This window comes from Galendromus occidentalis, unplaced genomic scaffold (assembly GCF_000255335.2).
Source record: "Galendromus occidentalis unplaced genomic scaffold, Mocc_1.1 scf7180000077458, whole genome shotgun sequence".
NCBI classification, from domain to species: Eukaryota; Metazoa; Arthropoda; class Arachnida; order Mesostigmata; family Phytoseiidae; genus Galendromus; species Galendromus occidentalis.
The window spans coordinates 14,675-27,813 of NW_003805446.1; the positions used below are offsets into that span (position 1 = coordinate 14,675).

At 51.5% G+C, this 13,139-nt stretch overlaps 2 protein-coding genes across 2 annotated transcripts in view; one reads left to right on the forward strand and one right to left on the reverse strand.

The window, feature by feature from the left end:
* Positions 1–3,368: 3,368 nt before the first annotated feature.
* LOC100908086 (EGF like, fibronectin type III and laminin G domains protein pikachurin) overlaps positions 3,369–13,139 on the reverse strand; it is a 78,927-nt gene continuing 69,156 nt past the window's right edge. Inside the window, exons 3-12 of the mRNA XM_029111648.1 lie at positions 11,284–11,420; positions 10,926–11,100; positions 10,582–10,783; positions 7,113–7,239; positions 6,467–6,674; positions 5,173–5,295; positions 4,762–4,999; positions 4,379–4,607; positions 3,645–4,239; positions 3,369–3,517 (exon numbers count right to left, since the gene is read on the reverse strand). Of these exons, the coding sequence (XP_028967481.1) occupies positions 3,369–3,517; positions 3,645–4,239; positions 4,379–4,607; positions 4,762–4,999; positions 5,173–5,295; positions 6,467–6,674; positions 7,113–7,239; positions 10,582–10,783; positions 10,926–11,100; positions 11,284–11,420 (2,183 nt within the window). The remainder of the gene's footprint in view (positions 3,518–3,644; positions 4,240–4,378; positions 4,608–4,761; positions 5,000–5,172; positions 5,296–6,466; positions 6,675–7,112; positions 7,240–10,581; positions 10,784–10,925; positions 11,101–11,283; positions 11,421–13,139) is intronic.
* On the forward strand, positions 8,465–10,507 carry LOC108864351 (L-xylulose reductase). The gene is made up of 6 exons (XM_018639807.1): positions 8,465–8,567; positions 8,779–8,916; positions 9,094–9,198; positions 9,308–9,533; positions 9,717–9,949; positions 10,281–10,507. Exons 2-6 carry the CDS (start codon positions 8,914–8,916, stop codon positions 10,449–10,451), a joined length of 738 nt encoding a protein of 245 aa, XP_018495323.1. The 5' UTR covers positions 8,465–8,567; positions 8,779–8,913; the 3' UTR covers positions 10,452–10,507.

Consider the following 13,139-nt stretch of genomic DNA (forward strand, 5'->3'; position numbering starts at 1 on the left):
CTTTTAAGCCTTTAATTGATGCGGGCTCTCGAAGCATTCGATTTTTCTCGAGACTGAGCTCGATTCCCACATAGGGGTCATGATTGCTACCTGCACACTTTAGTGACCCAGATCGATGGCATGATCTCGAGGGATCCCTATATGTACATATGGGCATGTCTCGAATATATATATCATCATATAAATGTCGATACTCGTGATCCGAATGGCATCCCAGTGAATTTGCCGCTCCTACAGACCCAGGGGAGCCAAGCGGAATTATGGCCTTCCGAAACAAACGAATGACGTCGCGGGAACACTCGATTCGCAAATCGGCAGCGCTCCTCTACATTTTGCCCCTCGGCTGACGCTAAGTCATGAGCCGCATACGAGATGGCGACGCAGAAACGGGGCAGGGCCGGAGCCCCGCTCTTCCATGGTTCTTACGACCTACCTGCGACGCGTCGATCTCCCATGGACCATCGTTTTGAGCTAAGCTGTCTTTTTTCCCGGAGCTATCGAACAGGTTTAGGACCTCCTCATGTCACTCCGCTAGGGTATCGACCATAATTCTGAACCTGGGATTCTACACGGCTACTCCGTGGAAAAAGCGAGGAATGACGCGAGCGTTTCAGTGAGTATGAAATTTTTATTTCTCTTCATCAAAAACATGATCGGTTGACGTATGGTCGTTTCGGTGTTGCTTCTGTTCTTGTTGGTGTCATTCGTTATTGCCATCGTCGTCTTCTATCTCCGTGAAGCCGAAGTCGGCAGCGACGAGATCCGCAGATCACCCATCTGGATATTTCGATACATTTCGTAATTACTCGAATGATGACCTGACAAATCTGGTCTTAGCAACTTGACAATAAAAACTTAGACTGGATGAAAGGCTCACCGCTGCTCTCATCGCTCGCCTCACTCGTGTTCTACAACGCTATCTCCTCGCATGCGCATCATCGAATATGGTGCTAGGATGGCGGAGTCTGATAGCGTGCTCCGGCTTCACGGCTGAAGATATTCGTAACGACAGCAGATTCGCAGTCAGATGCGTCGATAACGCAGTCGCCTAGCTCGTTGGTTTGTTTTTGATTCTTGAAGGTTTTTTTTAATTTGCGCAGCCATTCCTAAAAAAAGGCCAGGAGATCAAAGTGCCGCTCGCGCATTCTGCGATGCGTTTGATATGTCACAACTGAGGATAAACCTGGCTGCTCCCATCTTAGATAATTAGCTTTAAACTCTTTCTTTCCTCTCTTCTTCTCTTCCTCTTTGCTAACGAGGCCTGCATAATCTGCTTGCACCGCTCAGAAAAGCCGTGTGCAGGGGCCCTCGGGTCCATTTTTAAGGTGAGAATAGAAATCGGGGAGGGGGTCAAGGAAGAAGGCAATATGAGAATAGGTTTATCGAGCGGGAGGGGGAGCAGGAGGGGTATGTGGAACGTGGGGGGATACATGGATTAAAGGCTGAATGGGGGGTACATTCGGGAAGGGGGCCGCACAAGGGTGGGCGGGTAGACGATATGATAACAAAAACTGAGGTTTTGAGAATGCCCGGAGCGGCGAGGCCCTTCGTAACGACGTGGGCTACCGAACCAGGATGTATTTACAGCTATTGCACGGGCGTCCTGCCTTTTCATTCGGATCGACAGTGAAGTGTGTCTGATGGAATGCTGGACATGTTCCTCTTGTTTACCAGCTATCGATGTAGATTCGTCTGTATGAAATGTGATGGGAGTGAATTCAGTGAGAATGGAGGTGGTGGTAAAAAGGTGTTGGTGCTATCAGCAGTTGTGGTCTAGGTGATATCGAATCTCATGATCGATGAATCTTCTTTCTTTTCCGTCTTCACTGTTCATCTTCGTCACGTCATCGTTATGTACACTCAGCAGAATCGAACTGATCTTCCATATGCTAGGTATGTCTCTAAAGATATCTAGTGCATCGCTTGTGCCGGTTGTACGGAGCAGACTTCTTCAGCGAAGCCTCGCTCCCCGTACACATCATCATCGGGTTGCTTTTGGTTTGGTTTCTGCTCACGGCGCTCACGTATCAACCATTCAATGAATCATTCTCTGAATCAATCAATACAGTAATTGAGCATACGGTGCTAGTATGCTCGCTGTCGGATCGCTATTTACAGGCGCTTGTTGTGTCGAACCTCCGTTTTCGCGCTGATAGTACATGGATGCTGAGATTGTTCGCACGGTCGGTGTGTCCTTTAATCTTCCTCTCCAATTCAGCTCTGTTCGTTCGTTCACTCAGTCTAATCTTCTGATTGTGAGCGCCACCCAGATCATAAAGGACTTGGATAGTTTTTTCTTGGAATCTGACCGGAAGTCTCAGCCTAGAAGCCTATCAGCTCGACTTTTCGAAGGTTGTCCAGCTTGCCCTCATTCAGCGTATGTACACCCACAGTGAGGAGCTGTCTCGAGTACTTTGATATTGCGCAGACCCACAGTCTCTCTCACTGAGCTTCCCTTCAGAGAAAAAGCACGAATCGGAAGAGAGCTCCTAAATTCTTCTCTCGTCCCGCAGTCTCTCTCGCTGTCACACGCAGCTACATAAATACTTCATTATGTGTACTACATTAGCTAGGCGCGGTGATGTTGGTCCGAGCTTAATCGATATTTCAAACCGCCTGATCACTATTTCACATTTCACGCATACTCGCGTCACGATCCTCGTTCCGAATCTCTCCACGAGGCGGGAAATCATTCCCGCATTTCCCATAGGTATTTATGTTTTATCGCTGTCTCTGTGATATTGTTTCGGATTCTGCGCTCTACGATTTGTTGTAACCGATCCATCGGAATCAGTCCTATAATAATCGTTATTACACATTAGCTCCGGTCCTGGGATGTCGGCTTCGATATTTGTACATAACAAAATAATGTCTTCCATAATCATTCACTTTTTCCATCTTCGTGTTCGGCATCGCATTTCCTTCTCGATTTCACTCATATACGTTCGATCTACTCTGGTGATACAGGAGCTCTACACGTCGACTGACGAGAACGCCGAGTGATTCCCGCGGGGAAATATATTCAAATTAATCCGATGGAATGTCCACTGCTATATTCCGGATGAGCTCTCGACTCTATTGATTGCATCGCGGACGATCCTTCTCAAAATGATGTCTGTTCCGCCTGGAGTTACCCCGGCAGTGAATCGCACGTTGACGTCCTCGTTAGATCTTCACGTCTCCACATAAGTCCGGCACTTGTTTTCGTCATGGCGACTCTGTGTACGCCTCTGCATGTGTTCGTGAGTGGTGTTCCCGTATTCTTCGGCATCACCGTCTGGTCTACATGCGAGTGTTGCAACTCCGGTTCGAGGGAAGCCGATGTACACGCTCGTTCTCTACTTGATCGTAAAACTATCTTGTGATCTCTAAATACAGGGCTGAACGTTGATACCGCTGTTCGCATGAGTTACGAGCCTGACATGATAGTCGGTAGAGAGCGTGAAATTCCCGATACAGCCCACGAGGCCCGTTTGGTAGCGGCCGAGCGTCATGTGGCTGATCTCCTTGATGCCACCTGCGGAAAGCGAACATGAAAATTAGAAGTTGCGGTGGAGAATCCGAGGAAATTGGAAATGGATGTATGGATGGGGACATTTCGGAATGGAACATGTAGCGAGCCCGCTCGGAGAAAAACGACTAACCCAGGTAGAGCCCACTATTGACTGTGAGCTGGTTGAGTTGGCCAAAGGACGTGCCCACAATCGTTGGGCCGTCGTCGACTGTCAGAGAACCTTCCTGACGATAACGAATCGCCCTCAGGGTATGCCAGTGACCATCACCGACTCTCGAATAGTTGTAGACGAGATTGCCTTCTCCGGAGCCCAAATTGAAACGAAACACTAATTGGCCCGTATTGATCCCGAGCGAAACGAAGTCGGACGTGCGAGTGACGTCCTCTTCGCCCGCCCAGAGTAACAATCCATGACCCGAAAACGATCTGAACTTCATTTGGATGTCGATCTTGCTGCCTCGAACTCGTTTGATGATTTCTTCCGACGTGTAATGGAGATAGCTCTGTCCGCCCATCATGGGCTGGGCGATTGCTTCCTGGACTTCGACTTCGCACTGCTGTCCAGAGAAACCCAATTTGCAATGACACTGGAACTCGTCCATCGTCGGCTCGCATTGACCGCCATTATAACACGGACCCGTGACACACGGATGGGCACAATTGTTCACGTTTCGACCCGTTAGAGCTTCTTGCAAGAGTTTCAGAGGTTTATTATTGATGGTGACCTGTTGAGAGAGGAGACTGGGCTTAGCGGTGGTCGAGTTTGTCCGACGGTGAGCGGGAATACCTTCTGAGTGCTCGGACATTCGCAAATTGCAAAATTCAGAATGTCTCGTCAAAGATTACGCCGTCTAACTTGCGTACCTTTTGTATACATCCGTCGAAGTTGTGGGTGATCCCTGCGTTCGGAGACGTTTCCTTGAATTTCGCTACACCTCCGATGTAGAGGTTCAGGTCGAGTGAAAGTTGAGTAAAAGCGCCTGGTGCCAGGCCGACTATGTACGGGTGTTTATCTACTCGGAGTATGCCCAGCTGACCGGTTCGTGAAATCGAAATCGTGTGCCATTTGTCGATAGAGACGACCTGGTCGCTTCTACAATCGAGAAAAAGCTCCTCGTAGGCTCCATGCCCTACAACGATCGTTCGCTCTCGGTCGCCGTGTTGGGAGAGAAATCCAACGTGACGACGAGGCTTAGAACGAACGTATCGCTCTGAACCAAAGCGATCGGAGAAGGACTATTCCTTACCTCACAATAGCAGCACCGTTGCCTAGGTCGAAGCGAAATTCGACGAACCCATTGATGAGCTGGAGCATAATGAAATCTCCCTGGCCCTCTAAAGTCTCTCCATTGTAGAAGAACACCCCATTCAAGGAGCGTGGTTTGAGAACGACAGTGATCTCTAGAAACGACAGGAACCGCTCGCCCAGACCTGGATACCTCATGTACGACGAACCGTTGAACGAGGGAACTAAGATTGTCACCTCTGAAATCGAATTGTGGCTCGATCAGAATCTGCCCATTCGGCTCCGATTCCGTACACGAGCTCGGCCATGGTCGGTCGGAGCGTTCGCCCTTAGTCTCGAGCCTGAGCCTGAGCAGAGTTTTTCAAGTGTTATGAATGAATTCTCCGCAAACATCGAAGCAAGCGCCTCTTACCTTGGTCGCAGAATTCGCCCTCGTATCCGAGAGGACACAGACAGCTGGCAGATTTCCCATGGTCGACGCACTGACCCCCGTTATGACAAACAACGTTGTTGCAAGCGTCGTCACGACATTCACCTAAAAATTGAACTTGCTTGAGCGGCCGCTCGAGGGATCGTTTGAAGTTTCCAAAATAAGCCTCGTGCCGGGCGATTTCCAGATGACGTGGATATTGAAATGCGCCTCGCAAAAGCATCTATGAAGAGTGTGGCGGCTAAGTCGTTCCAGTATGTCCTTGGCACGCCCTTCCACCATTCCGACGAGCGAAACGATCCTTCACCAGGACGTTTTCGGGCTCGTCTTTTCTCTCGGGGCTCTCGCCCAACTCACTCACTCGCTCACTCAGTGTCCCACTCTACCCCCGAGCAGCATGGGATGTCCTCGTTCCATTAATAATGCGCGTCTGCTTTATTGCTGAGCCGTGCTCAATCGCCGTCCGGCAAACAAACGATTCTTGGCTCGGGTGAGAAAACCTCCTCAATGATGTCCCTGTACTTGGGATGCCCCGCATTCTCGACGTTCGCGCGACCGTCGATCGTGGCTTTGGCAAACACCTCATGTCTGGCTCAAGGCTCAGAAGCCAACGTGGATTTCATTTGCTGCACAATGATTTCCCTCACAGCTGACGTGCTCGAATTGCTCCGGAAATGGACGCGTTATGCAATTCGGCTTTTTGGAGTGGCTGTATTCGTCACAACTGATCTGATTGATGACGCTCGTGCCCGCTCCGCGCTGAATGAGCACTTGTATAATAAGTGTCGTCATATGCATCCTCGGAGAATGTGCGTGGAAGAGCGTAGCGTGGGCATACCATGCATAACAGCGTCGAACGACATAAAAAGACGGTAGTAGCGTAATAAATAAATCAATGAGACGTCACGAGCGAAGGGAACAATGGTGTTGTCTCCAGCATCGGTTACCCCTATTGTGTGTTGTCGACCGGAAAGCGTCAACGACGTTATCAGACGGGAGCAACATCGTACACAAACGTAACGTCGCCAGAATAAGCTCCGAGGCGCCCGTACGTCACGCAGAAGATCGAGCATCTCTTCGGTTCTGAATTTCAATATGACCCGACCGACCCTCCCCTCGCCTGGTCGATCATCTGCGAGAGTCTCTCGAAGGAAGTCTTTCAGCGTCATCCGTTCACGGGAAGGGCCACGCCGAGTCCGGAGCCCGTAGATCGGGGCTGGAACGACGGATTTCAAAACACGAAAAAGAACTCTCCTCGGAGACTTCCAACACTCACCGATGTCGGCTCCGTCAAGAGCGTCGCCTTTCACTCCAGAGCGGAAGTCGAAGTTTCGGCTGTTGATCTCGAGTTTACGAACACAGCCGATAAAGCCTTTGTCGATGTCGAGTCTGGTCTGCACCATCGAGATATTGGGCGATCCGCCGAGGTAAAGGTTGTCTCGGAACGTGATCCTCGAAAACAGACCTTTGCTGCGGCCTTGGACCTGCGAGAAAAAAACGGGAACCATTGGATGAGGAAGAGAGGCGGGAACGGCAGTCTCTGTGTATATAGAGATGTATGGTCGGCGCTCAGCACAACGCCTCGTCGGCTTGAAAGATGAAAATCCTCCCGGAGCCCAGCTCAACATGTACTTCCTGAGTCCCCTATCATTTCGCTGATCTATTGCATTGTAAGCAGGACGGTAGTAGTAGATATATAGGAGGACAGCAGTAAATAGTCGTGCGAGTCGGTGGGGAAGCCCAGCCTTCGGGCCTCAACCAAATAGTGATGTCATTGGGTTTCTTAACTCTGCTCTTGTGCTTGTCCTCGAGTCTATCTACAGCTGTCAGCAGCAGAAATCATCGGTCATCGGTCTTTCTGTTCTCCTTTTGCTGTCTGAGTGAGCTCTCTTCTGTTTTTCTTCCCACCGATATTTCCTTACCTGGTGGTCATTGTTGAGCTGCATCCAGGCGTCCCATCGGTCGCGGTAGATGGAAAGTTTGTTCCAAGAGCCCAGAACCACGGGCTGGTCGCTTCTCAGGATGCCTTCGCCCATTCCGCAATCGAAGCTGGGAGGGAAAAGAATTTTTTTCTTCTTAATTCAGAATAGTCTCAACTAAAAACCCGGGCATGAGAATCATTGCTCCCATGGGATTTCTCTTTTTCCACCCATCCCCCAGCTAAGCCTGAGGGAGCTCATCATTCCGGGCTCAAATCGGGAGCTCCGTGTCCACCACCAACCATTGATTCCATTTATGCGCCTCTGGAAGAATCGCTTACAGTTCGGATGGAAGAAGCTTGGGAACAGCTCACTTCCAGGAAATTCAGTGGGCAGACGGGAGCTCGTCGGGGTGGGGAAATTTCATTCGCCGCACCTCATCAACGTTTCAATCACCCGCGAGCAGCCAACCGAATCCTCGATCGTTGTATACGGTCAAGCGAGCGGTGAGCTCGACAAGCGACCGACTTTCGAGCCACGGAAGCAAGAACTATCTAGGCAGGAGTTTGCTAATTTTCTGCATTTCAGACTTACGACCCTGATTTTGAGGGAATAGGGGAAGCTCGGCCATCACTGACGCTTAATCCGCTTCAGGGTCGGCCAGCACCTCGGCCCACGTCCAATGAAGGAACAGGGAGAACGCCCAGCAACTATTTCGGTATTTACGCTTATTCGGTCATATACATTTATTTACTAGAATATTTCGGTAATCCACCGTGACGCGTATCTTCTGGCGATCGGAAACGAAGTTCAAGTTCAGATGCTCGATGAAGAATTCCACGACGGGAATTTTCCTCAGTCGGCGTCCATCGAATTCGGGAGAGGTGGAGCGAGAGCTAGGTTCCGTGGATGAGATACGCCCGATGGTTTGAGCTTCGGTCCAAAGAGATTGGTTTTCCTCAGCGATCTCGAACGAGCCGTTATATCGTTATATTATGTTCCCCGCATCGAGCGATGAATCATTTCCACGCCGGAAAGTGGAGGAAGATATCGTATTCCAACGAAATTGTGTGAGTATCGGCGCGTTCCGTATTGATGAGCGGCCGTGAATGCCACTCGTCCGCTCTGTCACAACGAGATCGGAGAGAGTAAATCAGAGGAGGAAAATCAGCTATCCGCGCTATACCGTTGCGAAGAAGCGACACGGCGGCGGGCCGACCACTCCGCTCGCTTCACTTCGAGCTGCTACCCCTTTTCTTCTAGAGAGTCCCTGGTTGGGATATTCTGAGAGTGAAAAAGCTCGCTGTTACGAAAACAGTTCGGGGAGGCTCGCGCGGTATCTTATCAACATTATCATCAATCTCGATTAGCGGCAACCGGTAACGGCGGCTACGGCGTTGGCGGTCGGCTGAGCGTCTGTAGTGGCCAGTAGTTTCCTTGTTCTATTCCGTTCCAAAGGTTTGTTTGGTTCGCGATAAGCTCCGTAGTATCATCCGTCGGAATTGTCTATCGCGCTCGAGCGCCGCAGCACGAGCACAGCCGCCCTAATGTAGAAGGAACAGCGCCGGTCGCGGTAACGTCGTCTCCGGCTCGCGAACGGAGGTCGAGTAGACGTCAGTGTAGAAATTGGTCTAATGCATTTGCTCTCAAGACGTCGTTCTGTGAACAGGTGGTCGAGCTCGTTGCATTCGATCCGGATGCGCTCGACGCTGGTTCGTGACAACACGTGACACTTGCGAACCAATCGATCTCGGCAATTAACGACATCCTTGCCACGGAGAAACAGCTCTAGAACACGTGGGTCATGGTGAGTGACGACGACCAATGAAGGTCAACCCGTCGCGCCCCAATCCTCGTCAAAGGTCATAGATCAGAAGTCCCCACCCCGAAAGCTCCGACTGAGCCTCTCCATGCCACCGGATCGTGGACCTCGGTCTGCCGAGGAAACTTGTCTCGAAATAATCGTTCTCTGGTTCTGCTCCAGGATCTCTCCGGCTACGGTTTCAAGGGTAAGACAGCGATGGTAACCGGTGCCGGCACCGGCATCGGCCGCGTCATCTGCAAACAGCTGCGCGAAGCGGGCGCGCATGTAAGTCGTTGACTCTGGCAGAAAATTGCCCAATACCGTCGAGGAAATCGACTGCTGTCACTTTGAGCATGAATCCGAAAACGGAATCCGGAATCGCTGTCGGTCGCAGGTGATCGCCGTTGGACGGAATCCGGAGGATCTCGATTCGTTGCGCGCGGAATGTCCGGGAATCGAAACAAAATGCTGCAACTTGGCCGACTGGGATGCCACCGAACGGGCTCTGAAGTATTCGAAGGTCGACCTGCTCGTCAACAATGCCGGCGTTGCGATCCTCGAATCGGTCGGCGAAATCACGGACAAAGCCTTCTCGGCCACGATGAACGTGAACACGAAAGGTCAGTCATCGCTGCGCTCATAGGCCCATCTTTCCTTTCCTGAACTCAGAGCCGCCTGACTCTTTCCATCCCGCGGAACGACGGCCCAGAGAGTTCTCCTAGCGTTCGATACTTCGAGAGCAAATAATGAGGGCCACGACTCCGGCCCGCTCGATGCTCAGCGGCTGAAGGTTTCCATTGCAGCCGTAATCAACGTGACCCAATGCTGTCTGCCGAGCATGAAGGCAAACAAGCGCGGAGCGATCGTTAACATGTCCTCCCAAGCGTCGATTGCAGCTCTGAAAGATCACGCTGTGTACTCGGCATCCAAGGCCGCAATGGATGCCCTGACAAGGGTTTTCGCGCTCGAGCTCGGCCCGTACAACATTCGCGTCAACTCCGTTAACCCGACAGTCACAATGTCACCAATGGCGATGGTATGTAGCCGGTCGGAGCTAGAGTTCGTTTGCGCATTCGTACGATGCGCGTATCGGCTCCATGCTCTCGTATCCTTGTCCGAGGTCGGATCCGAGGGCTCTGCTAGGCATCCTAGCGTATGTAAAACAGCCGTGAGAACATAACGAGCTGTTCGTCGCCCTTCGTGTTTAATGTGCGCCCAGGCCGTTGATTCTATCTCGATTCCTTTTATTTTCGTCGGTGGCATTTTCTCTATTGCTTCCACCTCATTGGTTCCGGGATACTTCAATTAGAGTTGTCAGACCAAGTAACACGCTCACTATTAATGGGCGCTTCCTTTCGACTTTTTAGGTGGGCTGGGCGGACGAGACCAAGAGCAAGGAAATGAAATCCAAAATTCCTCTCGGCCGCTTCGCGCAGCCTGAGGAAGTTGCCAACACAGTTCTGTACCTTCTCTCAGATCGATCCTCAATGATAACCGGAACCTGTTTACCGATCGACGGGGGTTTCACGGCTTGCTGAGTTGCCTCCCTTGGCCTGTTCATGTAATTTCGGAGCCGATCCGAATAAAGTGCATTCCCGGTTCCGCGCTTTGGGCGAGACAGATTCGGAATGCAGTTCGTATCGATATGAACTATGAATTATGACTCACCGAAACTCCACGAAACCCTCAACAAGGAGAATCGCGATGTAGTCTCCTTGAAGATTCGCTTGTTCACCGCTGTACAGAAGGATTGCGTTGTGGGTCTCGGGCTTGAATTCCAAGCTGATCTGCATCGACTTGTGGGCGTCCCGTAACGTGGGCAGAACGATGTGAGAGTTTCCGCTAAAGCTGGGGTATTTCACATCCATTTCTGTGGAGAGCGGAATTTTATTTTTTCGCAATAACTCCCCATCAACTTTCATTTTGCCGCAGTCAAATTTCCTATTGATCAAGTTGTCGAATCACAGCCTGATGCTTGACTCCCTTCTACGGGGAACCTCGCTCGTTCGTACCTTCGTTGCAGTAGGGGCCCGCGAAGCCGAGTTTACAATTGCAACGGACGCCTCCTTCGCTCTGCGTGACACAAACTCCACCGTTCCGACAATCGAGTTGGTCACAGCTCCAGAATGCCGTGTATTCGCTATCATAGTCTTCTTCCTCCGAAACACCAGGTCCACTATCGGTGGTCTGTAAGATTCATTTCGACGTGTTTGTTAAAGGAGGATACTGATGCGGATTTCGATTTCGAAAAGATGACGTCCCTCGAGCTTGATTTCGGGGAGGAAGGGGACACGTAAAGCGAGGAATTCTCCTGCAAAACGGATTTCGGTGGGGGAGAACGGTCGCTGAAAGAAAACCTCAGAACTTCACCTCTTCGGTCGTGGAAGCAGCGGTCGCTGTCGTCGTTGCGGCGATGGTATTCATTACGACGTTTTCCGACGTCACTGATGGAGGCTCGGTCGTAGCTTCTTCTGTCGACGTCGAGTTTGAACTCGAGTTCGTTTCGGCTGGAAAAGAGGGGACAGAACATTATTTCCTGCTCGGGTTTGTTTCTCCAAGCGTCGTCAATTTGTCTTCCCCGCTTCTCCTTCCCACAGCAATCTGGAGGAAAGAGATAAAGTCTCTCGACGAAACATCGGAATGCTGCAAAAACCCGAGCAGAACATACTGCCGGCACGAATCAAGGCTCGCCGGCGCTCTGGAAAGAGCAGCTCATTGAAATGAAACAGAGTCTGCTCCCTCGGTACGTGCATTTGTCGTCAATCGACGCCCTTTCGATGTCTTCACCAAACTACGATGAGCACCCAGATCGACATCCCACCGAGGGAAGCGGGAAGAGAGAGTGGGGGGTATATCAGCGTAATGCCGGTCACCGATAAAGCAGGCGCAGAGATCGCCCAAGGACTGCTGGAAAGTCAGCGGGCGAAAGAGGAACAAGAGCGAGGTACAGTCCAGACGCGTAAGAAGAACATCCGGAGTCAGAATGGTCCTCTGAATTGACTACGAACAGAGAAAATCGACCAGATGCGGCGCGTGAGATCCGGAAGGAGGATTGGGGACGCGGGGGAGCGGAAGAACACCGACGGCGCCACGAAGCAGAAGACCACCCTAGAAAGTCAATCGCTGATCCGGAGAACATGAGCATTCCTCCGTGCCCCTGTTTTCATGGGTTGCTCGTTGACCGAAGATACTCGTCATTGGTTGTTCGTTGATTTTCGTCCAGGGGACAAATGATAAGTGGTAAGAGCCCGACAGCAGGGATTGACGTCAATCCTCGGAAAAGAGAACAGACTGTGGGACTCTTCCTCAAAACCTTTTCGGCGAGATCCGAGAAACGCGCTGCCGGTAGACGATTTCAGAGTTACCCCCGGATTCAAGTGATGTCCAATCAGTGAGAATTCACAGACCATGACGGCGGACAGCTACTGAACCGGATGCGTCTCACGTTGGCGTCGCCAGGACACTCGGCCGGAGCCGGGAAGGAGTGGAGGGGAATCAGACAGGCGGACAGGGTGTTCCGTCCGTGGAGATCCCATGAGCGCCATGTTAGAGTTTTCTGTGTTTGAGCACAAGACGACAAGTGAACGAATCCTAGAGACTTTCAGGGAACAAGTTGAGAGGAAGATGTATCGAGGGAGGAAATCGCCGGAGAGCATAGCGCGCGGAAAAAGTGTGAAACGAAGCAGGAACGAAACGACCTTGGAATCCCATACGTGATCAGAATCCGGTACGTTTGAGGCCAGAGTCTCCGGTATGAACAGCCCACGTCGCCGCCGTTCACCGGAAGGCTCCGAGCGATGGGGGAGCGGACGTCGTCTGAACGAGTAACTCGAAGCCGTTGTCAATCTTTCTGGGGAATCAGAGCGTCACAGCGGGCCGTGGAGCCCGCATTGGCTTTTCCGCCGACGTATTCCCGCACATTGTGATGTTCGGGCTGTTGTCGGCTTCGATTCTTTCGCAGTACAGTGACTTGTTTGCTATCACTGTTCCTTTCAGCCGCTTTCAATTTTTCGTTTCATGCATGCCAGCTTCGCCTACCCGACCACCTAGCCGCCCCGCCACCACCCACTCGCTCGCTCGCGCCTCGTGCCCGTCAGCCAACTGGAATAGCGAACGGTGGTGCCCCTGGAAAACGGCCCCATTATCTTGCCTAGCCATACCCAATTAGTAGGAGCGCGCTCTCACATAGACGCGTAAGCTCGACAGCGGGAGGCTGGCTTCCCTTC